Here is a 27,500-nt window from a genome sequence, read left to right on the forward strand (position 1 = left end):
GGTCTTTTAAGTTATTAGTATGGGGTTAATTTACCTTTTTTCGACCTGGAAATACTAAAATGCTGTTTCCCTGACACCGTCAACACTTTAAAACACATTGAACCTAAAACAATGCTTTTCCTCACTTTTTCAGAAATGTTTTATACCAGTTAATGAAAGTAAAGTATGACCTTTGAATCATTTCCAGGGATACAGACCATAATATTTCATGTTATTGCCCTTATTATTTTGTTAGTGAATTCAACATGTACGGTTATTTTTTTGTATCATTAATTTGTGTTTCTGTAATTTCCATTTGTTGTTTTTGTTTTGGCTTATGTGTGTGTGCTGCAAAACAGCTGCTATTTAAGGCGTGAGTGTTATAGTGTGTGTATGTGTGTGTGCTTGTTGACTCCCAGGCTGACGAATGTTTGCATAAGTTGTGTTTTTTGCATTTTTTCCAATATATGTGTGTGTGTGTGTGTTTTTACAGATTTTTATTCTGAACTGAAATGCTGGCTGTGTTGTATTGGAGTCGCTCTTTAAAACGACACATCAGAGGATTAATAAAGACAGATTTAAACTCTGTAGACGCAGAGCGATTGACTCATTATTTCAGTGTCATTTTTAATTGTTTTAGTCCGTCACAAAGGAAGAGCATCACAGTAAGTCTGCCTGTTTCTGCTTCTGTCTCCTGGTGCTTCGTGACAGCTGACACAAATGATATATTTGCAGCACATTTTCTTTTGGCCATTCTCCTAATTATCTGCTGTCAAGTAAGTGTAATGTACACACACACACACTGGAGGGAGGCAGAGATCCAGGCTTTGTAAATACATTATTTTTGGAAGAATTGAAGGCTGTTTAATTACGTTAGAATTATCATTAAATGTGATTTTATGTTATTGTTGGATTTTATACCGAGCGGTTTCTCTCTATTCCGAAATGTCATGCCAAGCTTAGCTAATCACGTCACAGACATACTGTATGTAGCTGGGAAGATACTTCCTGGTTAATAAATGGATCTGGTAAATTAATACTGTATGTTGTTGGCTCGAAACAAGTGCGTTAAAGTTTTGTAAATGACTCTTGATGAATAAAGTTTATTGAAAAAAAAGGTAGCTGTGAGGCGATCTGGAACGTTGGGAAAGCTTGACAACGGTAACTAGGGGCGGGGCTTAGGGTTCACACTAATATTAGTCAGTCGTTGCTCAGATGCTCGGATGAGAGTGACGTTAGCGTAAATAAGCTAACTTAGCGGCTTCTTTTTGAGCTCAAGTTAAATGGGAAATGTTTGCTAAGGTTGTTACTTAATAATGTGCCCAAGAGAAGAAGAAGTACAGCTAATGTTCGGCTGTTATTCTCGAAAATTACACCTGCTCCCGCGCTTTTCGCTAAGAAGCTACGTAGTTAGCATGTTAGCTAACCAAGTAGATACTAGTTAGCTCCAAAAGAAGTCCCAGCTGTGGGGGAGCTGGCTGTTTGTAAACAGAAGAGGGACTTTCTCTCAAGTTTATTTATACAACTGGCATGACTGCTGACACCCTCAATCATTGGACTGCAAAAGGTAAACAATACAACATAATTTAGGGAGTAGAAGTCTCAATAAATCAGTGTAAACATACTCTGATAGGAGTAAAATCCCTCCAAAATCCAAATGTTAGGTTTGGGTCATGGAAGGTGACTCTTTCCAGAAAAACAAATATTATATCTTAATTTATATATCATTATTGGATCTTAACAATAATACAATATTAGCAATCCATCTGAAAACTGGGGGTTTCAAATAACGTGTATTTATATTCAACGTCTCTGTTTCCAGAGACAGCAAACTGCCGGCATACATTGATCTTCAGAGCTTCTTGTTATTATATTTTAATACCATATAATTGTATATGTTTTATATCAGTAGAGGAAACCAGCTGTCCAGCATTCTGACCTTTTTAATCATGTAATTAATCTTGTCCCATAATATGTGCTTATTTTCTCAGAAATGTTTTCCTGAGGTCTGTTGGAGATGAATGGTTTGCTGAAGGCTCTACTGGCACCAGCTCAGCACTACTGACACACCATATACCATCATTAAAGGTAAGAAAACACTGTGAAATGATCAAATAGCTTTCTTAATTAGTAGCAGTAACACTACTTCAACTAAACATTAGCATCAAAATATGCTTACAAATAAGTAGCTGACCTCGAATTTAGACTAAGTTACATTTTTATGCTGTGTTTTAACACACACACACACACACACACACACACACACACACACACACACACACACACACACACACACACTTTGTCAGTGTGAAGAGAGCAGGTAGTGTGAGTGCAGTACCTCCCTCAGTCTTTAGGTGTCACCCCTTCATTGAATCTAACAGCAGTTTGTGTTTCACCTTCCTCTGAACTGACCAACAGCCAAATCCACTTAAGATGAGACAAAATGAAATGGCCTGTGTGTGTGTGTGTGTGTGTGTGTGTGTGTGTGTGTGTGTGTGTGTGTGTGTGTGTGTGTGTGTGTGTGTGTGTGTGTGTGTGTCTGTCAGTGTTTCTGAAGTGAATTCAATCCATCAGCCTCTTTTCTCCTTTCAACAATCAAATCCTCTCACTTCTGAGTGTGTGTGTGTGTGTGTGTGTGTGTGTGTGTGTGTGTGTAGTCGTGTGAATCATGGCTGTATTGAGAACCCAGTGTTAGGTGTGTGTGTGTGTGTGTGTGTGTGTGTGTGTGTGTGTGTGTGTGTGTGTGTGTGTCCTAGTGCATTGAATAACATTTATCCATCTTTAAAATATGTGTTTTGTCTGAATACGTGTGCAATGTTGCTTTTGTTTGAAAAGAGTGAGTACAAATACTGTGTGTGCATGTGTGTGTGTGTGTGTGTGTTTGAGGTGTTGGATGTGTTTATTTGTTGAATAATTCACAGCTTTGTGTTTATAGAAGACTCTGTGGCCTCAGAGCTCCAATAACACAGGACAAATATTGTGACGCCTGCACACACACACACACACACACACACACACACACACACACACTCTTTATCAGCCATGTGTGTGATGACAGTTTATTTGGTCACTGTGGACGGTGGAAATTGGATGTAGGGGGACCGAATGTGGACTGGCACACACATTTATTTTACCTATGGAGGGCTTCATATGTCCCATATCCTCACCTTTCACACACACAAACACACACACACACACACACACACACACACACACACACACACACATAGGTAAACACACACACAGCGACAGTGTTGTGGACGTCAGTGTGTGATGGAGTAGAGAGAAAGGGTCTCCTCTAATCTGGAGAAAATGAAACAGACGTTTGAATGGAAATATTGATTCCTTCTCCCATTTCAATCTTCATCTGATATTATCTGTGTGTGTGTGTGTGTGTGTGTGTGTGTGTGTGTGTGTGTGTGTGTACACAGGCTCACCTTTCTCTCAGTCTTTAACACGCCCTCTGAAATGATTTTCTGTCCCATGAAACACGTACACAATAACTAGTAAATTATATACATACTCACCTATAAAACGCTACAGATCTTCCTTTTCTGCTCACAGTAAAGTGTGTTGGGGGAGGGGGGGCTCTACCTGTTTGTATGAAGAAGAAAAAAGGCGGGTAGGGGGCAACAATCTGCATTAACTACAGTGTAACAACCTAGAAAGAGCAATCATCTGAATGCTGCACAATCCTCAACATTTGTACATGTATTTACAGAAAATCGTCCCTTTTTTCTTTATAAATCTTCGTTTAAATAAACTAAATATTTGTTGCTATAACTCTTAAATCTTGTATTGAAAAAGACACATTGACTCATGTTTCTTTACCTTCCTGCAGGACCTCTGTCTATTTGTGATTACAAATAAGGCATGCTTAAATGTAGAGATGTTTTAATAAGATAATGTGCAATTAAAAGAAAAGCCTTTATCGTTCATGTAGGTTATGAATAATTTAGTGAAAACTGTAGGCGCTTACAGACATGATGCACTCTCATTTATTAAAGGCAGAACAAGGCATGGACTTTAAGAACAATAAAGCAATGAGTAAATGCTCTGAAAAGGGAAATAGAGTTGAGTTTTGGGTCAAAACATGTTCCTTTCTTATAGTATTCATTCAACAAATACCTTTCAGAAGAACATTTCTAGATCATTTTGAAATCATTTTGCAATTTCCTCTGTGCAACTTCCTGTAAATGTCATCCAGATTCTCCCGATGTGACCTGAACGTGACACTAAAGGAGATGATGTAAATTACCAGAGCGAGGATACGTTTCAGTACATAGAAGACCCACTAGATGTGTTTCCAGGATAGAAGAGGAGATCTCTAACCCTCTTTAACCCGTGAAAACAAACACTATCATGTGTGGCGCTGCGGAGGTCAACATCAAATCTGACTCTGCTTCTGCGTAATCCATTCTCCTCTATTTGTGTGTTGTGCGGGTTAAACAACACACAACCTGTCTGTCCAAAAAAACCCTGCCTGTGAACCTTGAGCTGACCTCCATTTCTGCGAGAACCAGATGAACCGGCAGCAGAGAAACAGGCAAACAGGAAGAGAGAATGAGACTAATATCCATCAGTTAGTCTCTTTTTTTATTCCTCCTCCCGAGTGGACAGCCTCGGCGCTCCAATTCATCTTCGTTCTGCTCACAGCGGTGTCTTCAGGGAAGGTCAAAACCCGGAAAATAGGCTACACACACCAGGCGTTTTGTCACCAGACACCCTTCACCTGCCTCCTCCACACCGGGCAGCAGCCGCACACAACTGGGACATCCAAAAATACATCCGGCGGAGCGTGCTTTCACACCGCATTCGTTCTGCATTTCCGCCGCATTCGTTGTCCCTTTTTTGGGGGAAAGAAGCAAAGCAGCGTGACAGGGTGACATTTTGTCGTAACTTTGGAGAATTATCATCGTTAAATAAATTAAAGCTGATTAAAGATTCATGTCCTTCAGAATCACTGCTGTTTGGACTGAGAGAAAGTTTGTCCTGCAGATTCATCACTATCCCATTAAGCCAATTAGCAAGAGGCATTACTGGCAGCGTTTTGGGGTAAAACTGTGTTTACAGGGGCAGGAATAATCAGCCTCTTGTCTTCACTCCTAATTTCTTCTTAAATAAATCTAATGTAGTTGTTGAATACAAGTTAGAATATTGAACTACTCTATTTCTAATCAATCAATTACAATCAGAATGTTTAATTGATCTACTAATTGGGTTTTGTGACACTTGCTCCAATTCAGATATAATAAAATACCTATATAACAGAATATAAAGAAGAGGAAAAAGATTATTAGAGAATCATTAAATCAAAGAAATTAAAGTAATAAAGTAAAATAAAATAATAAATAGGTATACAAATATTAAAAGTCAATTAAGAACTTCAAATAAAGACACAAAGATATTTATCTAAACATAAGAAGTTAAAGTTTAAAGCCCAATAACATTTTTTATAAAATGAAATCAAATAAATACCAAATATTGAAATAAAAGACCCCAAACATTTAAAGTGAAACTTCAATTACAATATAAAATAATAAGGTGATGTAAATGAGTATCATTAGTTACACTATACTATACTAACACTAGATATGGATGTTCCCTGGATTGCATACCAAAAAATAAAGATGATTTAAGTAAATAAATAACAGATATAGTTTTTTTCCCAAAAGTAACTCTGTGTCATCAGGTGGAACAGACAGAGATGCTCCTCCTAACAGCGAAGTAAAGCGATCCTGTTGTCTTTGTAAAATACACCGGGAGCGTCAGGTTAAATTCCCCGACAATCCCTCCCTGGTTCTGCCGCCCCGTGGGGGCGAGACAGCAACGACACTAATGGCAGGGTACATGGCATTTGGAGCAGAAAGGTGTGACATGCAAGCCTTCACACTGCCTGTCTCACACACATTTACATACCCCGACACACACTCACACACTCCTCAGGGCCTGCCATTAATAACAGCTGACCTTTGCACGTTTAGGCTGTGAAATGATAGTAAAGCAGACCTGAGGACGGCATATCACACCTTCCCTCCATCGCTGCATCCCTCCATCTCTCTCAGCCTCTCATCTGTCCATCATTCCCCCCCTGTGGAGACGCTGATGCAAAAATAGCAACCTGTTTCTATTGTACAGTATGGTGTAGAGCTACACAGTTAATCCACATTTTATCCAAACTGCAATATCCAAATCACAGGAAGCACACTATTTGAAAGGACCAAACGTTCGTTAAATACATTTTCAATGCAGTTTTGTGGAGCTGCAGAGAAATCCCAGCCTTCAAGTTGTTCTACAGACTTAAGAAAAGAGGTTATACAAAAAGAACTAGATCTTTTTTAATGCCCAGTAGCACACAGTGTGTAAGAGTAAACAAAATAATGACTAGTGCTGAATTTATTCGTAGTATTCCTGGGAAAATGGGGTTTGGTGACAGTTCTGCATTATAGAATGAATAAAAAGTCAAAAGAATAAATAAAAAGGTTTAAACAAAGAAGAAGTGTTATAGTCAATAACATGTGAAATGAAATAGAAGCAAAATACTTTTCAATAAAATCAAATGTAATAAATATATTAAAATGTTAAAATGTAAATAAGATAGAATACAAACATTTAAATAAACATAAGAAGGTAAAGTAAAACTCACAATAAAAAATAACATCAACGTGAGGAGAATGTGCACATTGTGCTGCAGTAGATCACATTTATTTTAGCTTATTCTTATTTAATTATTAAGAGGGATGATGGTAGCCACTTGATGAAATAACTGCTAAATAATGAGACGACTCGGATAAAGTTTTGTGTCCAGCGTCGAGCAGCTCTTAACTTCCTTCCTTTGATCCGAACTCAAAGACTTTCTCTTGGCTCGAGAGCTAACGGAGCGGCTCGGCCAAACCCACTTTACTTTCCCCTTTCTTCCTCAGTGGAAGTGAGAGCTTTATTTTGGATAAAAAGACCAGAAATTGCCAAATTAATTTCCCTCAGTTCCCGTTTGAGCCTCTTCTCTCACTTCCTGTTTCCTTTTCCAGGGGAGGTCGACGAGCGACAGAGTCTGAGTCCGTCGTCGCTCCTCTCTCTCTCTCCATCTGCTTTTCAGATTGTTGCAAACCTAAACAAAGTTAAAACTCCGAGAGGCGACCAGCTGCTATCTTTGTAAAGGTCAACAAGGAATCCAAGGCCGCCCAGCTAAAACAACACACACACACACACACACACACACACACACACACACACACACACACACACACACACACACACACACACACACACACACACATTGAATCCCCGTGGATCCATTTCCACCTCACTCCTTTCTCTCTTTTTTTTACAGTTATTTTAATTCCTCCATCTTCATCCATCCTCTCCCTTTTTCTTTCTCACGTTCTCTCTTTCTCTCTCTGTCCACCTTTCTCCGTCCACCTCTCTTTCACCCTTCTCCCTCCCCCCTTCCTCCCAAATCTCTCGTCAAGTGTTCATCCCGCCTGCCAAGCTCAGAAAAAAACAGTTTCTAATTTGGTATCAATCTGAAGAGTCCAGTTTTGTCATTGCCCTGTGTTTCTCTCTCTCTCTCTGTGTGTGGCTGTCTTTCATTATTCCCATGATACCATACCACACACACACACACACACACACACACACACACACACACACACACACACACACACACACACACACACACACACACACACACACACACACACACAGACACGTTCCCACCCCCAGATTCGCATCCAACAGAAATAGTTGTTCCTACTTTTCGGCTGATGATGTTCACATCCTGTTGTCCACATTACGTCTATTTCTAGTTTTAGAGATGCTAATATCAGCTGCTCCGTCGTGCAACATAGTCATACATCATATTTGCTAAGCTGCATCCTATTAGCATTATTATAAAATAATATAGCTGTAGTTCCATCAGTTCGAATTAGAAGATGTGTGTCTTATCTTGTAAAATAAATATATTTTTTGTGATTTTTTGTTGCACAATTTATTCCTGGCAGATGACCCAATAAAAAACATCCTTTATTGAAGTTGTAGATGTCTGTTATGATCAAGTGTGATCCAACTAGGACAATACATTATGAAAAAATGAGGTATTTTTGACACAGAACACATTAAACGGTGGTTGGAGTGACTCATAATTTGACCAGTGGGAAGAAAAGCATCACAACGAGCTGATACACATCACTTTATGGCTCTTATACTACATACTTTAACCTCTTTTAGTTTCATATATCTGGATCTCTAGCTGCTCTATGTTCTCTTCCTAAAAGGGAGCTTGCTTGCAGACGTTCCTCCGCTCTCAGTGGGATTTGAACCGCCGTCCTCGGGGTCATCTCCTCCGCTGCCGCTGGACATCCCTCCTCTATGGAGATAAACTGTTGTTTACACTGCAGGCCACATAAAAGGTCAACCATGGCAAGAGGAGTCTGTGTGTGTGTGTGTGTGTGTGTGTGTGTGTGTGTGTGTGTGTGTGTGTGTGTGTGTGCGTGTGTGCGTGCGTGTGCTTAAATGTTGTTGTGTGTGTTTGTGCTAATTTCTCTTTTTTTCAAATGAAGCATTTTCACCTATACAAAAAAACACTCATCTGACTGTGTGTGTGTGTGTGTGTGTGTGTGTGTGTGTGTGTGTGTGTGTGTGTGTGGCAGGTGTTTTGCGTCACCACCCACCATCCATCAAGTCAAATGGGCGAATGACAGGAAGAACAAAAACAAACCCGTCGCTTCGGCAAGAACAAACCACTGATGCCGACCAATGACAAGTGTTTATTGTGTGTGTGTGTGTGTGTGTGTGTGTGTGTAAGAGAGGAAGGTGTGTGTATGTATCTTTGTATGTATATTTTTGTGTGTGTGGGTTGAATTGAAAGAGAGACAAAACAAAGCAAATGAGAGATGAGTGAGATGGAGGAGGGAGAAGAGCTGCTTATTGGTTCACCGTTTCAGTAAGTGGTCTCACACACACACACACAAACATTTTGTCCTGCTCTCAAAGCGTAATAAGTAAATATTTCCAAAGTAACAAACTCTCAAACCCAGTTAAGCTCATGATATGCTTACATTTTACCAGCTGAACGGGAGGGAATGAAACTGTAATTCAGTGAAGGCTTTAAAATTCATGATGTGATTTTTGAAAATGAAATGAAAAGACTTTTGATAAGTGAGAGGGAGAGGCAAATACAATTAAGATGCTTCTCTTTAAAAGTGAAGTTTTTAATGAAATAGTTTGTAAAAAAGTGAAGGGTAAGGGGCTATAGCATGCAGTGTGTGTGTGTGTGTGTGTGTGTGTTATTAATGTAAAGATTTAAAGGTAGAGGGTTTTTTATATCAGTTTTGTTCTTGTTTTATTTGTGGTGCAATATGGACATATGTGTGTGAATCATACCCCCCTCCACAGACAGACACACACACAGACACACACACACACACTTCCTTTCTTCATCTACTGAACCCCATGTTGAAATTAACCACTAACAACACACACACACACACACACACACACACACACACACACACACACACACACACACACACACACACACACACACACACACACACACACACACTCACCAGCAGGTTGGACCCCAGGGCTCAGTTTGGGAGGAAACTCCCTTTCTAATTTTCCTCATAAAGACTCTAATGAAGACTAATGACGGAGCAAGGTGTGTGTGTGTGTGTGTGTGTGTGTGTGTGTGTGTGTGTGTGTGTGTGTGTGTGTGTGTGTGTGTGTGTGTGTGTGTGTGTGTGTTTTAACAGCCTGTTCTGTCTGGGAATGTCTCTGTTCTCCTCTCGCTCCTTCCTCCTTCCATCATTACATTTTGCCGTTTTCTACCCTTGTTCCGATCCTCCTTTTTAATTCTCAGTCCTTTCATGTTCATTATTCCTTTGTTTTTTAAATCTTTGTTTGTTGTTTGCTTTACGAATGCTCTAATGAAAGTAATGAACAAGTAATAAGAGCCTGATTATGGTAAAGTGAATAACAAACACAGTGAAGGGGGGCAGATTAAAAAGTGCATAAAACTTAGGTAAATGTTTATGATTTTATTGATTTCTTTTAGAGAGTTTAGAGGAAATGTTGTCATAGGAAAGCCAGGAAAATGTCATATTGTAGAAATCAATAACAATTTTTAAAGGGTTTCAATATATATGCATAAACATGTAAATTAAAAAGGAGAAATTAAAGTAAACCATAGAAAATATTAAGGAAACTAACTTTAATATGCCATAAAAATAAAGTAAAGTTATCCATAAAAATAATTATAATACAGTAAAATTAATAAAAAGCCAGTCAATTTAGCCATAAAGAATACTTATTATATAGTATATATATATATATATATATATATAGTATATATATATGTATATATGCCATACAAATGTAAATTAAAAAACAGAAAGTAAACCATCAAAAATATGTATAGAAAACATAGCAAAATAAGTTTAAGGAGCCATAAAACATATTAATAAAAAGAAAGTAAAGTAATCCGTAAAATATCTGAAAAGTCATAATAAAGAAGATTCAGTCAGTTTAGCCATGGAAAATAATACAAGGGTTATGATATAGTATTGAAATTAAAATAGAGAAAGTAAAGTCATAAAGTATTCATTAGAAAAACACAGCAAAATAAGTCATAGAGAAATTAAGAAAAACAAACTTCAGTATTCCATAAATAAGTCTTAATAAAGAAGCTTTAAAAAAAGAATGAAGTCATCAGATTTAGCCATTCAAATATTACATGTTTATGTTATATTAAAGGGACTAAAGTGTCACGTAAAAATGGGAGTTGATGTACATTTCTACAACCTACTTCAGTCTGAAAGCATTGAAAGGTGAGATCGTGCACATGGTGAGCGTAAAGTGTTCCTCTGGATATTTATAACTCCTTACATGCAGCCCTTCATACAAACATAGCGTGTGTGCTCCAGAGGGCTGCAGTTTTTGCAGACTCACTCAAAATGTATGGAAGTGATGCCTTTCAGAAACAGAAAGTAGTTACAGCGATTAATCGTGGTGTTTTCGGGTGGATTTCCCCTTTAAATGACTATATTTTTAAGGTGTTTCTACAAGACATGTTCCCCACTTCTTACCTTTTCATTACCCATCATCCTCCCCCCTCTTCATCACATCTTTCTCTCCCCCTTCTCCCTCCATTTCTCTCCAACTTTTCCTCCATCTTCCTCCACGTCGCCTCTCGGATCCTTCAATCTCTCTCCCGTGGCGCTGTCACCTTTTCATCCTTCCTCGTTTCCTCCTTCACTTTCCATCCATCCTTCTTCATCTCGGGCTGTTTTCCCCCCTCCGTCCATCGCTCTGTGTTTCTGCCTCCATTAGGGGGGGAAATGGAAAAAGTGACATCAGCTATTTGGTAAAGGGAGAGAGATGGAGGGTTAGGGGGACGAAAGCGAAGGGGTAGAAAGATGGAGAGCAAGAGAGTCGAAAGAGTGACATTAGAAGGGATTGTGAAAGAGAGAAAAGGAAACAAAGAGGAGAGGAAAGAGTGACAGGGGTGAGGAAGAATCAAAGAGCGATGAAGAGGAGGAAGGGGGGAGCTACAGATCCATTATAGGGAGAGTGAGAGGCTTCACCTCATTAACCTCGTAATGCAGAGTAAATATACAGTCTAAATGGAACATGGACTGTGTGTGTGTTTACTCCCAGGCTTCTGTGTGTGTGTGTGTGTGTGGGGGGGGGGATACATTACCAGAGTGTCTATCTGTGTTTGTATTGTGTGTGTGAATATATTCCTAAACTCCACAGAGTGTTAAATCCCAGAAAGGTGATATTATATCATATTCAGGTGTCTATCTCTCTGATGTTGCAGCTGTTAAAGGATGAGAAAACATTGATAAGTTGTTCATAAAAGCACATTATAGTTTGCTAGTTGATTTAATTGTTGTATTAATATAACTCATGTTTTAAAGTAGATCTAGAGAGTAAAAAGTACATTATTTGCTGCCAAAATCTATTTAAGTAAAGTATCCTTCCACCACTGGTATACATTCAATGGAAACACAACAATGCGTTGGTCTGGCTTTCAATTCTTTCTGACTCTCCCAATGCTCCCTTCTAATAATATACCTCTTTAAAGTCAAGTTTAGTTCAGTAATTGCCGGAAACAGCTGTAGTTTTAATTGAAATGCTAGTCAAAATAGGAGGAAGTAGTATTTTTATTCAGGGACTATTTTCTGCGGTGGATGAATCCATAATGGATTCTTTAGTGATTATTTGTGGCAGTAAAACTGGGTGTGTTGGATTAAGTTCTAATAAACTTTGGTGTGTGTGTGTGTGTGTGTGTGTGTGTGTGTGTGTGTGTGTGTGTGTGTGTGTGTGTGTGTGTGTGTGTGTGTGTGTGTGTGTGTGTGTGTGTGTGTGTGTGTGTGTGTGTGTGTGTGTAATGAATGATAGGGTTATGGCAGTGGTTGGTCAGTCATTTTAACACCCATTTAATGAATGACCGTGAAACTGCTGAAGGTCTAACTAGACTTTGGTCAGGCTGACATTTAAGTGACATATTCTGGTAATTATTGGATGGATCTGCATGAGATTTGGTACAGATGGTTCCCAGAGATCACTTCTATAGACTTATGGAGATCCTCTGACCGGTCCTCTACCGCTGCGTGGTTTTTAGTGAAATATCTCGACAAATATTGGATGGATCGGCATGAAATGTAGTACAAATGTTCGTAGAGACTTTCTCTTAAAGATCATCCTCTGACTTTTCTTACACCGCCACCATGAGGTTGAAATATCTCGACAACCCTTGGCATATTGTTCTTGAATGTGGTTCTCATGATGTTGTTTCCTCTCTATCGGACAACCATCCAATCTGTCTGATCTCTGAAGGGCTTTTGAGGTACCTTTTCTTCAGACCTGTGGAGTTTTACCCCCACTATTTATTCTCAAAACTATCCCAAGAGATCAAGTGTGAAGGTCGATCTCTCAATAGAAACAGCACGTAACAAATGCTTTGTTTCCAGGTTTGATTTGGTGGAAAGAGACTTTTAGTTCTGGTACTTTTTGGTCAATAAGTGCTCTGAGAGTTTTTTGTTGATCACTTAATCTTTTCTTCTCCACTGTTAAGTCAATTAACCAATTAGAGGACAAATGAATAAGACGCCAGTAAGATTTCCCATTTCTTCTACATTTTGAAGTGTATTTTTGGTAGGTTTCTGGGAGAAGCTGTGGGTAATGTGGGACTGGAAAATAACTCAATAAGGGTCTGAGAGTTTTGTTCCAGATCTGTGCAAATGTGTCATTTGTGAGACTTCCATAGCCTTTAGTTGCTTCTCATGAGGTAGATATTTGTGGTTTTTCTCAACAACTCTTTGCATATTGTGTTTAAAATGTGGTACTAGTGGTGTTGTAGTTGAGTCATATCAATGGGACTTTGGATTTGGTGGAAACAATAATGTGCAAAAGTGACTTTCATTTCAAGAAACGTGGTGAAGTTCCCCTTAAATTCATCGTTACTGGGACTGTTGTACGGTATGTTTTGAAAACCATCGACAGATAAATCAAGAAAGTCAGTTTTATTTTACAATCCTTCACTTATTGGCTTCAAAAAACAATGTAATTACTTAATTGCAATCTTTAATTGCATTGTCTAATTGTTCGACCAATGAAAACGTAAGATGATCCTGTGTGTGTGTGTGTGTGTGTGTGTGTGTGTGTGTGTGTGTGTGTGTGTGTGTGTGTGTCTGTGTAAACACCACAGGACAGCAGTCATTATAATACTGTATATTTGCAGTCAGCTCAAACCCAGAGAACAGTGACAGACTGAGATCATCAGGAGAAAAACAAAATAATAATAATAATAAAACAAGACTGAATGTTTGTTTCTATCTACACGGAATATCCCTTTAACACCCCCCAATATCCCACCCCTACCCACCCCTCATCCCTCCCGTAGTACACATTTTCAAATAGTAATCAACAAATAAACAAACAAATAAACACGCAGTGGAATAAACAAAACTGCAACACAACAGTCTGCACTCTTAGTAGGTCAGAAACTCAGGGAGTAAAACGTTTCGTGTGTTTGTTTTCTTTAGAGGAGCGCTGGATTTCAACATCTGAAGTACTCTTGCATCGGGGCAGTTCTTTAGTAAACAAATCAAACCCTCCTCGTTGATTATTTCACAAACAACAGAAACTCACAGGGGGTGAAAAGGTCCAAAGTCGAGGAAGAGAATCCAACGTACCTTCTTTTTTTTAAGGATATAATCGTGTCTAAAAATCACTCCGCCGTAATAAAAAAAGGGTTTGTTTTTTTACCGTTTTGCATGGTTTGGGAAACTGAGCTCCCAGGGTTGTTGTTGTTGTTATTATTATTAAGGGTGATAGAAAATACATTGAAAAGCTGCATCCAACATCAGAGTAATGCCTCCTTTAAAAGGGAAAAAGAGATAGAAGAAGAAGAAGAAGCAGGAGATAGAGGAGGTAAAGGAGGGTAAAATAAGTCAACAGAACAAAGTTTTCCCATGCATTCTTTTCAGTCCCTGTACGGAAAACAAAAATGAATGAAACGTGAGAGACGGAAATAGCCTCCGAGTTGTTGTTTTTTTTAAATCCCATCCAGATTTGTTTGGTTTTTTTTACACTTTTCAAAACCCCTACGTCTCAAATCCTGAGCTCCTCTGATTGGCTGATTATCGTCCAATCAGAGGGGAGTAGACAACCAGCCAATGTGGTCGACGGATCAGGTTTTTTTTTACAGTCTTTTTCTCGTCGATACAAATCAGAAACGCTTTTTTGCCGCCACACGACGTCCGAACCGAGTTGATTTCCTTGTCGTCCGGTACGTTTCCCTCCGTCGTTTCTTTATTTATACCAAAACAAACAAAGGAGTGACTTAAGTCTCAGTGCAGGTAGAGAAAAAGAGGAATGAATGGAGTGGATTTTATCTAAAAAACAAGAAGAAGAAAGAAGTACAGACGACCCCAGTGAGTCCAAATCGGGGGTCTCTGCTTCCCAGTAGTCTCATAGTTTTGTAGCAACGTCAAAAAGTCTTTAGCAAAGGAGTAAAATCCCGCCGGGGGAATGTGGTCGTGACTTTTCGTGGTTGCTGTGGAAACGGGCTGGTGGAGTTCTTCTGTGCAGGAGCGGGAACAGTGGGGAGAAGGGGGCGGGGCTTCAGGAAAAGGAGGCGGTGTTTCTCTAGAACATCATGGGGGTCTTCAGAAAGGACCGGGAGTCTGTAGGGGGGAAACAACACAGAGAATTCAGTTAAAGAAGACCTCTTTTCACCCTGTGTCTGAAACCAGAGACCAGTCTGCTCTGATTGGTTAGCTGGCACTGCTCTGTTGTGATTGGTCAACCACCCCTTAGTAAACAAAGCTAGTACCAAGAAGCTGTGTGATTTTAGACCCATGTTTTCCACCTTTTTAGACACTAAAGTCCAAGTTGACATATTTAAATGTCATTTTTTTAAGTGACCAGCAGCCTGAAACCCCCAAAATGTGGTTTACAATCAAAGAAGTGCAAATATAAAAAAAAAAAAAAAAAAACAAAAAAGCTACATTTTAAGCTGTAACCAGTGATTCAAAACAGATTAATTATGAGATTCATTAAATTATTCTTAATCAATAAAAGGTATACTATAAACTGACCCCAGAAGATTTCCCAATTGTTATCCATTTTTTAAAAGTCAATTTTGCAAGTTCTGGGAGAAGCTATGGTACTGTTGTGACTGGATAGTGCTGTGCTTAGTGGTAAACTGGAGATTACCCTTCTGGTATCAGTAGCTAACATGCTGGTCACGAACAACCCAAGCAGTCAGTGTTTTTACTTTAATAAACCCAACCTTTTTAGTCTTAAACCCCCGACCGCTGCACGTAGTACACCAGTTTGAAACTTGCAATCTATACCTTACACAACTTAAATCCGTGGTGCAGCTTCACGTGTGTTAGCCATGTAGATAGCATGTGTAATGAGCTCCTCTCTGATAGGACGGTAGAGCTGGACGCGCCTCATGTTGCTCTCCCTTTATGCAGCATCCGTTTATGATACAAATCTCATATCTCCAATTTTGCCCGGGTCGGCTCTCTCCCTCTCTCTCTCATTTCACCTCCGTCGTTCTCCTTCCGCTCCCCGTAGTGCTTTAACTGCACCCACACACACACACGCTCACACACACCTTCCTCTCCCCGCGGTGTCATTGTTTTCTGCGAACGTTGCAAAGTGTTTACATTTCTGCATAACAGCAACCATAAACCTGCCCTCCTCTTTCTCCTCTCAGCCTTCACCACCTTTTTTTACTCGTCTTCCTCCTCTCCTTTCATATTACCCTCTAGTTTTGTCCTCTTCTTCATCATTTTGGGTGTTTTTATCCGATATGAAACAGGTTTGAGGTGTTAAGATAAAGAAGAACTTTGTTAAATCTCTCTTTCATCTCTCTTCTCCTGCCCTTCCCTATTTTTATCACTCAGACCCTCCTACCTTCCTCTTTCATCCCTCTGTTCTGCATGCATCCTCTTCCTCCTCCTCCTCGTCCTCTATCTGTTACTCTCATATTATTTTTATCCCGACCCATTCTTCTCTGTCCTCTCCTGTCCTTTCTTTAGGCACCAGCTTCGGCCGGGTGCTTAAAAACTCTCCTGCAACTTAGAAAGTCTCAAACTTTAATCTGTAACGTCAACATTTCTTGGTTTTCTGGTCCGAAGTTGATCGGATTTGTAGGTTTTCTGGAGCTGGATTAATACTTGCTTCTGTCTGACACTTCTAACTACAACTAAGGATTATTTTTAATATCAATAAGGCCAAATCGTTCTTTGAATCGATGTTTTTGGCTGTAAACAAATGTCCATTTTAACGGTCTTTTCTGGCCTAAAACTACAAAATATGAATTCATAAAACTACAAATGTTCAAGCGCTGGTAAATTATTAATGTAATTGTTTTAAATTAAGTCAAAATATATTGTTAAAACCAGAGGACGTCTCACATTTCCCGCTATTTTATAATCCTAGATAGATCTGCAACTCATTAAGATCACTTCTATATATAAATATGACTTCTTTCTTCATTTTAAAATACAATATCAGAAAGATCTTCTATTTGTGTTTGTTTAGAATATTGCTATTAGATGAGAATATGTTTTCACTGAAAGTATAAAGTATATATTATTCATTTTTGATGTTATTTTCCAGCTTTCCAAGATGTTCCCGGAGCTTTCCACAAGTTCCTCCAGCTGTGAGTACCTTTTGTATTCCTCTCTGTGCAATGCATCATGGGATAATAACGTCCCATCGACGCCACGTTTAAAAACCCTGTTCCTCTCTCCCCCTCCTCCTCCTTTTCCCTCTTATTTGTAACAGTTTGTACCTGGCAACCCTGTTCCCTTCTACTCTCACCTCCATCTGTCACTATAAGACACACCTCCTGCCTCCGTGTGTGTGTGTGTGTGTGTGTGTGTGTGTGTGTGTGTGTGTGTGTGTGTGTGTGTGTGTGTGTGTGTGTGTGTGTGTGTGTGTGTGTGTGTGTGTGTGTGTGTGTGTGTGTGTGTGTGTGTGTGTGTGTGTGTGTCCTGGTTAAAAATTATGCTGACCTGCCTTGTTAGGAGTCTATCAGCTGGGGGAGGAAATGTCACCAGGTCTCGCAACAAGGTCACATTTTTCAACTTCCTCCTCTTCCTCCTGTCCTCCTTTTCCTCCTCTCCCATACATCCTTGTTTCCTTTCCTCCTTTTTGCTTTACCTTCTCTCTCTAGTTCTCCTTTTTTTATTCCTGTATCCTCATGCCTTATCCATCACTCCTCTGCATCTGTCCTTCCTCCTCAACCTTTTGTCTTTCCTCCTGCCCTTTATCCTTTTTCCGATTCCTTTTTTAAGTCCTCTCCTTTCCTTGCTGTTTCCTCTTCCTTATTTTTTCTCTTCCTCAGTCCTCAGCCCCCTTGTTCTCCTCCTTCCTAAGTCTGCTCTCCTTCCTCGTCCTTTTTATCCGTTGCTTTTCCTTTTTCTCCTCAGTTTATTTACTCTCCTGCGGCTCCCTTTATGCTTTTCCTTTTCCCTTGACGTCCTTTATTCTTTCCTTTCATTCTGTCCTCTCTTTACTCACACATTTGTCCCTTATTCTTCTTCCCGTTTCCACTTCCATCCCAGTTTTATTATCTCCTCCTCCTCCTCCTCCTCACACTCTTTCCTTTTCTCTCCTTGGCCGTAATCTCTTACCTCTTGTTCTTTCTCTCCTCATTACCTCCCTATCTTTTGCCGGTCTCTTCCTGCCATCCTGAGCCTCATTCCCACTTTCTCCACACCTTTCTTCCTCTTCCCTTCAGTCCTCTCTCTCCCCCCTTCTCACCTCTCACCTCCTTCCTTTTCTTCTTCTTATCTCTTATTTAGCTCACCTCTCCCTTCGACTCTTCTCCACTCTACCTCAGTCCCTCCTTCTTCTCCTTCTTCCCATTCCCCCTCTTCGTCACATTCCTTCCTTCTCCATCCTCTTCTGTTCCCATCACCCTTCCTTCGGCTCCTTATACTTTTTCCTCCTCTTCCTCCTAGCCCCCTCTCCCTCTCTCTCTCCTGTTTTATTTTACCGTTTAATTAGCGCCATTGTTTTAAACTTCCGTAAGAAAGCGATCCTTCCTCTCTGGTTGTTCCTCCTCTCTTTCTGATTGTAACACCATGTCTTTCTTTGTGTTCAGCACTTTTCTCCTCACTCGTTAATTAAGAGTGTGGAAGGTGAGAGAGGCAGGGGAGAGATGTGTGTGTGTGTGTGTGTGTGTGTGTGTGTGTGTGTGTGTGTGTGTGTGTGTGTGTGTGTGTGTGTGTGTGTGTGTGTGTGTGTGTGTGTGTGTGTGTGTGTGTGTGTGTGTGTGTGTGTGTGTGTGTGTGTGTGTGTGTGTGTGTGTATATGAGTAAACCACCGTAGGTGCAAAATGCTTTTATGGCAGGAGCGGTGTGTGTGTGTGTGTGTGTGTAAAAGGCAGCAGAGGGGTCCTACTGGGCCAATCAACATTAATGAAATCAGGTGGGTCTGTGTGTGTGTGTGTGTGTGTGTGTGTGTGTGTGTGTGTGTGTGTTTGTCAGAGTGCTTGGCTTGCAGAAGAGAGGGGATCTAAAAGGGGTCTAAAGAGGAGAGAGAGCTAATTAGAGTTCCCTGTCTCACCAGAGTGTGGATCAAACACACACACACACACACACACACACACACACACACACACACACACACACACACACACACACACAGGTTGAGATATTCATTTATACACACACTGAGCTTCAAGTGAAGGTTTTCAATGTCAGGGAGGACTGAGCACAGCTGGTGGAGAGAGGACGACATGCATACTAACACACACACACACACACACACACACACACACACACACACACACACACACACCTTTATTGGCTTAAAGCATTCCCTAAGTCCATAACTGTAACCTCATTTTCGAACCTGAGGAAGTGAGGACTTATTTTTTATTTTTAGGGCACTCATAAAATGTCCTCAATTCTCAACAATTTTCCTATTTTACGAACTATTAAGGTTCACAAATTGTCTGTGATTTCCAAAAGACGTCCAACCTTTCCTTAGTGAAGACATTTGTGTAAATAAGACAGTTGGAAAACGATCTAGATTTGAGAAAACCGACAAAAATATGACTCTTTTTTTCTAGAGTAAGCCTATACCGTTTTTTATCCCCCCAAACTGTCTTCACTTTTCCTCTTGCAAAACATGTCATTCTTCCAGAAAGTTGCTCGGCATGAACACACAAGTATGCACACGCACACACACTGACACGGGCTGCATGAAATATTTGCACACACACTCACATGTGTGTCTGATAAGGTGCGCACATCAAAGGGAGGCCACAGTGTCTCAGTGTCTGCCTAATGTCTCCACTAATCTTGCCTGGGCCCCAACACACACACACATATGCTCGCCACGTGTGTGTGTGTGTGTGTGTGTACAGACTTGTAACCGTGCCTTTGAACATGCTTGTGTACAGTGTGTGTGTGTGTGAGCGTGTGTTTAGTGATGTTTTTTATTGTGTGTGTGTGTTCAGGTACCTTGTACAGCGCCGTTGTCTTGCTGGTTTCCATTAAGCTCAGCCTTCTCCTCGGCTCCAGCAGCGTCTGCTGAGAAACACAAAGACACGACAGAGCCTCAGCGGGTCGCTGGTAAACACACACGCAGCTCCGTGTAGCGGCGTGTCGTTCAGGCACACCGAGGAGCCACAAACACACGGCTTCACAGACAGGAAGTCGGACTTTAGGACGACTTTTCAGATGAAAAACAAGGAGACGCTTCAACCAGAGAGAAGACAACAAACATGGCATCCTACCGCTGCTGTTGTTGTTGTTGTTGTTGTTGTTGGCGTGCAGAGGCTCGGGGGACGGGGAGGACGAGGACGAGTGTTTGAGGACGTCCTCCACCCTCTCCCTCCTCTTGGACTCAAACTCCAGCGCCTCCTGCAGCTTCCTCTTGGCCTTCTTCTCCTTCTTCAGACGCTTCTGGATGGAGGCTGACGGAAGAACACTTTTTCAGGATCATTTGGAACTACTAAACTGTGACTTGTTCCCCATATTTTCCACATGACTGTATGTCTGTATGTGTGTTGTTTTTCCCTCCTCAGCTGATCAGAACCTGCCTGTCACTCACCCTCAGCTGGCCTATCAGCATAAAGTCCCTCCCTTTCCGGTGGAGCACCAAACCTTTTTTTTCTTCACTTGCAAAATGATCTTTTAAATTGACAAACGTCATGTGTGTAATTCATGGCACAATTCAAACGGGATCAAAAATAATTTCTCTCTCGCCATTGCATACCATACATATTGTTTCTGAAATAAGGTCCCAGGGGTCGGAGGTAGAAGGGCGGGACTTAGGCTCTCTATAAAGGAGGCTGATCCAGGAAGGGACCTGGTTTTTGAGTATGGTTGAATGCGTGTGGTGGGAGGTGGAAGATTTAGTTTGGGGTTCCCTCTACATCACGTTACACACGGGGTAAGTAGATTGTAGCCCCTGTAATTCCTTTGTCTCCTCCTCCATCCCCCCACTTAAAATACAGTTGTTGTTGTTTTGGTGTGGATAAATACACCTGTCTTCACCCTGACTCTCAATTTGATGGGTTGTTGCTGTCTCCTTTTACCCCTTAGGCCTTATTGGGACGTAACACTGCCATGGCTTGTTTCTTCAAGTGGTCTTTCTGTTCTTCGTATTCCAGATGTTTCACAATATCTGTGTCTCTGTGCAGATGTTTCCTGTGTCTCTGTGCAGATGTTTCTGTGTCTCTGTGCAGATGTTTCCTGTGTCTCTGTGCAGATGTTTCCTGTATCTCTGTGCAGATGTCTCTTGCTGCCGTTCCAGACTCTCTCTCATCTCCCTCTCTCTGTACAGCTCCATCTTCAACTCTCGCTTCTCCGCCTGGATCTGTTTGTCCTGAACCCGGGCGTTCTCCACCGCCACCTTCAGCAGACCCTGAGGAAACACACGTGATGAAGAAGAGGAGGATGAAGAACAAGACTGTAAAGCCTCCAGAAGACCAAAAGGGCCAATGTCAGTTTCTTTGATGTATTATCTCATCTGTTAAAGGACTTTATTCCATGAATTTAAACTGAATTATTTGTTTTATATAAACTTGCCTTCTTATTCTTATTTGGATTTTTCACTAAAGATCATTTTACAATATAACCTTATTTTTATGGCTTTTTTCACAGTTTTCAAACGGAGAATGAGAGATGAACCGACTGCACTTTCTATTGTTTCACACATTTAGTTTTGTACATTTCTATTGAGATTAGTATTCTTAAGCTGAAGGATTGTGAATGATTCAGAGAAATGGAAATAGCAATAAAGCCTGGTTCTGAATCTTGTGTCTGGAAGTCGTTACTCCAGAAGGACTGATCCTTATAGATCAGGTCCGATGGAGGATGGGAGTACAACGAGGCGGTACCTGTATGTTGGTGAGCAGGGTCTCCACTGACGACAGGCCGTCAGCAAACAGGAAGGGAGCGGGGAAGCCGGGGGGGAGAACCGGACCCAGAGAGGACTCTTCTGTGGGGACACATCCACACAATGCTTACGTTAGGGGAGAAAAGTTGACATGTTGTACGGTTTTCTGAAGACTTAGTAAGAAGAACGTTAGTTTTTATTTAAATTAACGAATGAGTTTGAGATGTTTTCCAGCAGCGATCCGTCGTCACGAGCGCCGAGCCAAGTTTATGAAATGTTGATGTTTACTAAGGTATAAAAAGCAACGAGGCAACATCAGAGAAATCAATTACACACACACACACACACACACACACGGGTCGTTAGTATTCAGACAATCATGTGTGGTACTAATTGGCAAGGATTAAAGACATCCTTGATTTGTGTGTGTGTGTGTGTGTGTGTGTGTTAATCGGAGTGCGTCACAGTGTCTGATCAGCCCTTAATGCCTAACAAACTGACAACTGGGTTAACTCTGCTGTGAAATTAACGCTGATTAAGATGCACTTTAACACACACACACACACACACACTCTCTATCCCCTATCTGCCACTTCATCCATACATCCCTCCGCTCCACCTTTCCTCTCATATCTTTCTTCATCACTTTTCCCCCTCATCTTCATCTTTACAACTTTCTTCTTCCTTATTTTCCTCCTCTTTCTCCGTCAGGTTTCTGCTCCTGTCCTTGTTCATTATTAATAATTCCTACACTTTCCTTTTCTTTACTGAAAGGGACCCTAATATGCTCACACTATACGATACACACACTAAACACTGTGTATTCAGAAGCACTCTTACACTAAGGCTCTTCACTGTCATTGTGAAATAAGTGAAAACGAGAAAGCTGGTTGCTTAAAAAGGGAAAGAATATCAGCAAAAACAGACATAAAAATGGACAAATTTACACAATATTTAGGAAAATGATTCCCAAATGCCTTCATGGAGACGATGATGCTCTGTATAGAAAAGTGTGTGCTAGATTTCCACAGGTACAGGATGGCCAAAGGACACTTTTTTAAAGACATTTTTGGACGTTTTTTGCTGTCTTTAATTCAAACTCTGTGGAAGTCTCTTGCACATAATCTGGAATAATCTATTCTATAATTTTGGAACAGTATAAAGACCTCATCCCTCAGATAGGATTTACAATGTTGCATAAAGATTGTAGATTAGCAGCTTTTAGCAGACACTGCTGCACACAGAAGTCTCTTATTCTGCAAAGGTTTGACTCGGTGTGTGTCCATCAGCAAAGGAATGGAAATGCTACACTTTCCCTCACATTTTTCAGATGATTTATTCTTGTCTATGTCTTTCTTTCGTCCCTTTCAAATGTGCTCACGCAACTTTTTGCAGGACCACAGGGAGCCTATGGAGACGACTATCCCCTATTTCCAATATTTCAGGGTGTTATATTCCTTTAAGAGCAGCAGATTTCCGTATTGATTTTAGGAGCTGCAGCAGCAGGATGAGCAGAGGTGAAGAATTAAAGCAGAGTGTGTTATAAGAATGGAAAACACACAGCGAGTTTGTGTGTGAGGGAGGAGAGGCCTCGCATGCTTTTAGTGTGTGACCTCTTGACCCCTTTTAGCCATGCCTCCTTCACTTAGCCTCCCTCCTCCTCCCCCATCTATCTCCCTCTATCTGTGCCTCTTCCCTCCTCATCCTCTGATTGATGGCTCAGAGACAGGTGATCAATAGGAGGGGCCGAACATCCTGACGTGTGTGTGTGTGTGTGTGTGTGTGTGTGTGTGTGTGTGTGTAAATACAGTAGATGAGGAGATCCCTCTAAGTGAGGACAATTTGTCAGTTGTCAAGTCCAAATGGGTGAAGGTTTAGATTAAGGTGGGTAATGGAATATCTGCACTTATATAGGAGTGTGTGTGACAGTGTGTGTGTGTGTGTGTGTGTGTGTGTGTGTGTGGTCCAACCTTTGTCCTTTGTTATTTTCTTGATGGGTGCAGCAGGGTTGGTCAGCGCAACATCTGCATCAGCTGACACCAATCCTGTTGAGAGGAAAAAGCACGGTGTGAGTGTGTGTGTGTGTTGTGAGTGTGTGAGTGAGTGAGTGTGCTTAAACACACAGCATGTCTGCATGTTGTGTCTGAAGATGCATGTGTATCTGTGTGGGCAGCTTTAAGTGTGTGTTATTTGGCAGATGTGTACACATGTTTATTTGCACGTTTTATATTTTTACAGATTATTTTTCCAATCAACGTTTCAATTCAATAAAATCTCAGAAAATGTGAGAAAATAAATCTAAAAACACTTTTTTCTGAAGTGTTTTGTCTGACCAACAACAACATAGTTTAACATATTACATAAAAGTTTAAATTCAAGAGAAAACAAACACATTAAGACGCTAAAACTAGTAAATATTTATCACTTCTGCATTAAAACATGACTTTATCCAAACAGCTTTACCCAGTAGTTGTGTGTGTGTGTGTGTGTGTGTGTGTGTGTGTGTGTGTGTGGTGTGTGTGTGTGTGTACGTACCCAGTCTTTCGGGCGAGCTGGAGGCCGAGCTGCTGGGCTGCGACTGCAGAGGAGTGTTTGTCTCATCGACAGACGGAGAGAGAGAGGGACTGTCACACACTCTCTCCTGCCGAGAGGGCGAGAGAAAGAGAGGGGTGAGATATGAAGGGGTGAGGTGTGAAGGAGTGCATTGATGTGAGATCTGAAGTAAATCATTAGAGGTTTCTATATGGTAACTCGGGGTTACCATGGATTTAAGACTGGTGGGTAGTTTAATCTGCAGCAGTTTTGAATAGCTTCTGTATTTTATGGAAAATCTTAGACATTCTTTGGACATTTTTCACTCATTTTCTGAATGGATTTTATCCGTTATTTTTTCCATGTTTCTTTGGGAATCTCTCCTATCATTGTTTTCACACTAACCCTAACTTTCTAACCATATTTCCTGGACCTTTGTTAGACTATTACATGTCCTTTTTGTGACATTTGTTATACAGCTTTAGGGTATGTTTCACAAATGTTCAGCATAATACTGCTGTGGATTTTCTTTACCACCTTCATATGTTTGTGGTTGTCTGGTTTGATCTGTTGTCTCATATTCTATAAGATCCTCTTTTGTGTGTTTTATGGACTGGAATCTTCCCCAATTGTAATTTTACGGTTAACACATTTTTTGGACATTTCTCAAATATATTTCTGCGCCATTTATTATGATATGTTTCACATATTTTCTAATGTTTTCTTCACCTATTTCTTTTAGACTTGCTTCACATATTTATTCCTCACATGTTTGTATGTTGTTTTGTATATTACAATTAAAATGAAGTGCCTTTTTTAATCTGAAGGTGTAATCGACGGCGTTCCACAGAGGTCCTCTTCGGGTTTCATTTGACAGTGTTTTTAAAGAGTGCGTAAAACTTGTGTGTGTGTTTCACCTTGATGACGGGCGCCCGGTGTACGTGAGTGTGTATCTGCTGCGCCGCGGCGGCCATGTTGGCGATGGTGTTGAGGTGGTTCATCTGCGACATCGCCATGGCGACAGATGCAGGCGGCAGGCCCATGGGAAGCAGAGGGTGAGGCATCATCATGAAGGGGAGGTCCAACCCTGGGAGGGCGAAATGAACTTTAAATAAAGGGAAATACATTGAATTAAATAAGGTGGTAGTTAAACGTTTCACTTTGAAGCTCAACAATAAATAAAAGCAATGAATCAGTTTTTAAATTTGGGTTTTTTTTGCCAGACTAAGGTTTTATAATATGTTATCACTTTTTGTAACACCGTCTACATTTAATGGTTGTTGATTTTGCTTCCAGAAAAGCCTCGTTGACTTTCTGAAAGCTCCATACTCCGGGCAGCATCACATCCGATCCCTTTGTGGGTTTTTTAAGCGTTGAATCATTTTCACATTTTTTTTACAGACTGTGAAACGCAGCCTGTGTGAGAGTCGGTCTGAACTCCTGTTGAACTTAACCCTGAGCCGAGAGAGGGAGAGGTGTCAGAGTCTGGATAATAAAAGGTGGCGAAGCAGAGAGAGGAGGGGGGAGGAAGAGGAGGAGGTGAAAATGTGGAGGTCAGAGGGTTAAAGGGTGACAAGGCGGAGGAAAGAGGAGGTCAGCTTTTGTTTGCTTTGAATTTCTCTCGAGATGTCTTTTTCTGTCTTAATGTTACCTTCATTTTTCCTGCTCCTTCCTTCCTATTTTGATTCCTTGTTTCTCCCTTTCTCCTCACTTCTCTGTCCATTTTCCTACGTCTTTGAATTTGTGTATCCCTCCTGCTCCTTGCTTTCTCTATCGTTACCTTCTTTACTTTTGATAAAATCCTCCCGTCTTTTTCCGGCTGTTTTCCTGACACACACCAGCAGCACTGCGTTTGTTCGACTTGAATTCCCCCTCTAACCCTGAAGCTCCTGAAAGCAAAACCTTGACCTCTGACCTCAGACCCCATGACCCTGAAACACCCTCCACACACACACTTTTAAAAGGGCAGGCCCCCACAAGTCGTTCCCTCCTGACTAAAGTCGCCTCAGCTGTCGGAAACACACGCCAAAAAAAATAAAATAAACGACAGCGGCTGCTTTCGTTCCAATGAAACAATAACACTGATTGCTGTTGTCGTGACGACTGAAGTGATAGAATAATCAATGTGAGTGTTTGACGCCTCCCAGCGTGTGTGTGTGTGTGTGTGTGTGTGTGTGTGTGTTCAAACACATCACTTCTGCAATAAGAAAAAGAGCGAGAGTATTTCTGGGTTTTTTCTGCACGTCTTTCAATGTGTGTGTGTGTGTGTGTGTGTGTGTGTGTGTGTGTGTGTGTGTGTATTTGTGTGGTGTTGATGAATCGAGTCATTTAGTAGAGTGTGTGCTGATTAATCCAGGCGGAGTGTTAATACTGAAGATGGGAACAGATTAAATGGCGTACATTAACAAATATTGCCACCCCTTTAAAACACACACACACACACACACACATATATTTGGTATGTGTGTGTGTGTGTGTGTGTGTGTGTGTGTGTGTGTGTGTACTGTCTCTAAGTGGGCTGGACATATATCTATCGTTATGTGTGTGTGTGTGTGTGTGTGTGTGTGTCCTCACTGTTTGCCAGTAGCTGTTGTTGCTGTTGCTGCAGTTGTTGTTGTTGATTGACAGCTCCAATGGCCGGCCCTCTTCCTCCTCCTCCTCCTCCTCCTCCTCCTCCTCCCATCGGTCCTCCTCCTCCTCCTGGTCCTCCAGCATGAACTCCAGCAGGAGGGCTGGTCAGACGCTCCTTATCCCAGGAACACTCACTTCCTCCTGGGGAGAGATGGAGGAGATTTAGACATTGGTGCAAATACTTATGGTGCGTTCAGGCGCTGCTCGGACCGTCCCGTGTTCGTCAGCTTTAAGCTGTAATGAGGTGAAGTGTTGAGGGACCCTGAAAGCCCCCGAAAATATATATATTTAATCTTGTTGCATGCAATACTAACTTGCTAATAACTGAATAACATAGTGTGATTGTAATTATCAGACGGTATTAATCATGAATATTATGGGTGATCATTCTTTTATATGTTGTGTTTTTTATTAGGGAAGAAAATACCAAAAATATATAAATTGTCAAACTTTTGGGGTTTTTTTTGGATTGTAAA

At 40.9% G+C, this 27,500-nt stretch overlaps 2 protein-coding genes and 1 long non-coding RNA gene across 3 annotated transcripts in view; 2 read left to right on the top strand and 1 right to left on the bottom strand.

The window, feature by feature from the left end:
• cnpy3 (canopy FGF signaling regulator 3) overlaps positions 1–577 on the top strand; it is a 4,506-nt gene extending 3,929 nt beyond the window's left edge. Inside the window, exon 6 of the mRNA XM_063901147.1 lies at positions 1–577. This exon is cut by the window's left edge and continues 1,201 nt beyond it. The gene's annotated coding sequence lies outside the window, so the exon portion shown is untranslated.
• A 642-nt stretch (positions 578–1,219) lies between these two features.
• LOC134876234 (uncharacterized) lies at positions 1,220–21,679 on the top strand. Its single transcript, XR_010167382.1, has 5 exons — positions 1,220–1,546; positions 1,971–2,067; positions 17,122–17,164; positions 21,307–21,465; positions 21,627–21,679. It is a non-coding gene; the product is annotated as an uncharacterized LOC134876234 (long non-coding RNA).
• Positions 13,883–27,500, bottom strand: part of dachb (dachshund b) — a 66,015-nt gene continuing 52,397 nt past the window's right edge. Inside the window, exons 4-12 of the mRNA XM_063901178.1 lie at positions 26,968–27,165; positions 25,311–25,480; positions 24,397–24,502; positions 23,832–23,906; positions 21,863–21,963; positions 21,246–21,387; positions 20,255–20,440; positions 19,980–20,045; positions 13,883–15,170 (exon numbers count right to left, since the gene is read on the bottom strand). Of these exons, the coding sequence (XP_063757248.1) occupies positions 15,133–15,170; positions 19,980–20,045; positions 20,255–20,440; positions 21,246–21,387; positions 21,863–21,963; positions 23,832–23,906; positions 24,397–24,502; positions 25,311–25,480; positions 26,968–27,165 (1,082 nt within the window). The 3' untranslated portion in view covers positions 13,883–15,132. The remainder of the gene's footprint in view (positions 15,171–19,979; positions 20,046–20,254; positions 20,441–21,245; positions 21,388–21,862; positions 21,964–23,831; positions 23,907–24,396; positions 24,503–25,310; positions 25,481–26,967; positions 27,166–27,500) is intronic.

Source organism: Eleginops maclovinus, chromosome 14, assembly GCF_036324505.1.
Source record: "Eleginops maclovinus isolate JMC-PN-2008 ecotype Puerto Natales chromosome 14, JC_Emac_rtc_rv5, whole genome shotgun sequence".
Lineage (NCBI taxonomy): Eukaryota > Metazoa > Chordata > Actinopteri > Perciformes > Eleginopidae > Eleginops > Eleginops maclovinus.